We start from the raw sequence: 1,833 nt of genomic DNA on the forward strand, positions 1-1,833 counted from the left end.
CCGAACTTCACATTAATATGATATTGTCCGCTTTGGGCAAAGCCCTCACAGTTTTGCTCTTGGGGTATGATTTGCTTCACCACAATTCACCACAATCCTCCCCTCAAACCAAGACCACCAGACCAAGACCACATGTATGTGGTCCATGTTACAGGTCACCACAGTTCCTGGTCCACATGTATGTGGTCCATGTTACAGGTCACCACAGTTCTTGGTCGAGCTCATGCAGAGACATCGGAGAACCTCCAAGCGCAACCCACCGAACCCCAAGCCACACAGGCCCAGCCCCTGAACCAGGGCTCTGATACCACTGTTGGGTTTCCGGTGGTGCACACCGGAACTCCACATTAGTATAATATTGTCCGCCTTGGGCAAAGCCCTCAGGGTTTTGCTCTTGGGGTACTCCTCAAAATGCCCCATACTAATGGAGTTGGGGTAGCCCATTTATATGCTTGCAACTCTTGTCCATTCTCCGATGTGGGATATGGTTTGCTTCACCACAATTCACGACAAGGATCATAAAGTTTGTTACACATAAGATTAATTAATAAGTACTCTAACAAAATTATGAAGAATATATGAAGTAATTAAAGGTTGCAAGTGAAGATTTAACAAACACGAACACACGGTTGCATTAATCAAGAAAGAGAATCACACAAATTTTGCACTCAAACACAATTAAGGAAGAAATCAATAATGGAAAACGAGGCCGTCTGCCTGGATGGAAGCTTCCCTAGTGGTAGGGTTGAAGAAGTAAGTCTGGAATGTGATAACCCCACGCGCCAGCCGGTAAGCCCCCGTGCCGCCGACGATGGGCAGCTCGCGGTACTGGTGGAATATGGCGTTGCTGCCGAGGACGGCGAGGGTGCTTCCGTCGGTGAAGGAGAGGGTGAAGTAGTCGACGAGGACCACTTCTTCCAACGACACGGTGGACGACATTCCCTGCGCGTAGCCGATGCGTGCGGACGAGATATCCGGCCCCACCGTGAGAGGATCGTCCCTCATCACGGTCAGCCCGAACGAGTTAGGCGTGGCCGTGTTCGCCTTTGCGATTGTGGCGGCGGAGCCACCTAATCGGTGGAAGTAGAAGTGGAGTTTGGTTACCTTTTCATGCCTTTGTGGTAGGCTTTTAAACCACTTCTCCACTGCCTTGGGGCTTTGGTCAATTGCCATGCTTGAAATGGCAGCTGATAACCAGATTATACCTATAAATGTGAGCACTGATTTCTTCATAGTTTTAGCCTTTAGGAGACTGATGAGCTTATTCGTATAGTGTTTGCAAACCATGTATGTCTTTATAGTTTACAGGGATGGAATAAGATAATAGTGCAGTGAAAGAAAGAAGATGAAATCATCATCATCATATGCACATAAAAATATTATCATAAGTGAAATAAAACTGATGTAATTTATGCAAAACTATGTCGTTTAGTAGCATGTGTTGTGTTTTTGCTCACAGCAAGGGATCCTTCCCCTCCTACCTATCTATACATTTCCAAATTATTGTGGCGATGCCATATATCACTCTACACTCTACGGCGCATGCATAATCTCTAATTAAAGTTCATTATTTTTTTGAAATTATTAATCCATATTTAGATTTACATAGTTTATAATAATAATTAAGTTATTACAAAATTAGGAAACCTTACTTATTTTAATACTTCATCCGTTTTCTAAAATAAAAACTCTTTACTTTTTAGTCTGTTTCCTTTCTATTTTATGAAACCTCGTTAATGATGTGAGACTCATTTTCTACTAACACGCATTTTCTTTTTATCTTTCTTTTATTTTATTAATTAATCTTGCATTAAAACTATAAAAGTTCCTAAT

The 1,833-nt window shown here is 42.5% G+C and overlaps 1 protein-coding gene across 1 annotated transcript; it reads right to left on the reverse strand.

The window, feature by feature from the left end:
- Window positions 1–613: 613 nt before the first annotated feature.
- On the reverse strand, window positions 614–1,339 carry LOC121758472 (dirigent protein 22-like). Its single transcript, XM_042153868.1, has one exon. It carries the CDS (start codon window positions 1,285–1,287, stop codon window positions 691–693), a length of 597 nt encoding a protein of 198 aa, XP_042009802.1. The 5' UTR covers window positions 1,288–1,339; the 3' UTR covers window positions 614–690.
- Window positions 1,340–1,833: the final 494 nt, after the last annotated feature.

This window comes from Salvia splendens, chromosome 12 (assembly GCF_004379255.2).
Source record: "Salvia splendens isolate huo1 chromosome 12, SspV2, whole genome shotgun sequence".
NCBI lineage: Eukaryota > Viridiplantae > Streptophyta > Magnoliopsida > Lamiales > Lamiaceae > Salvia > Salvia splendens.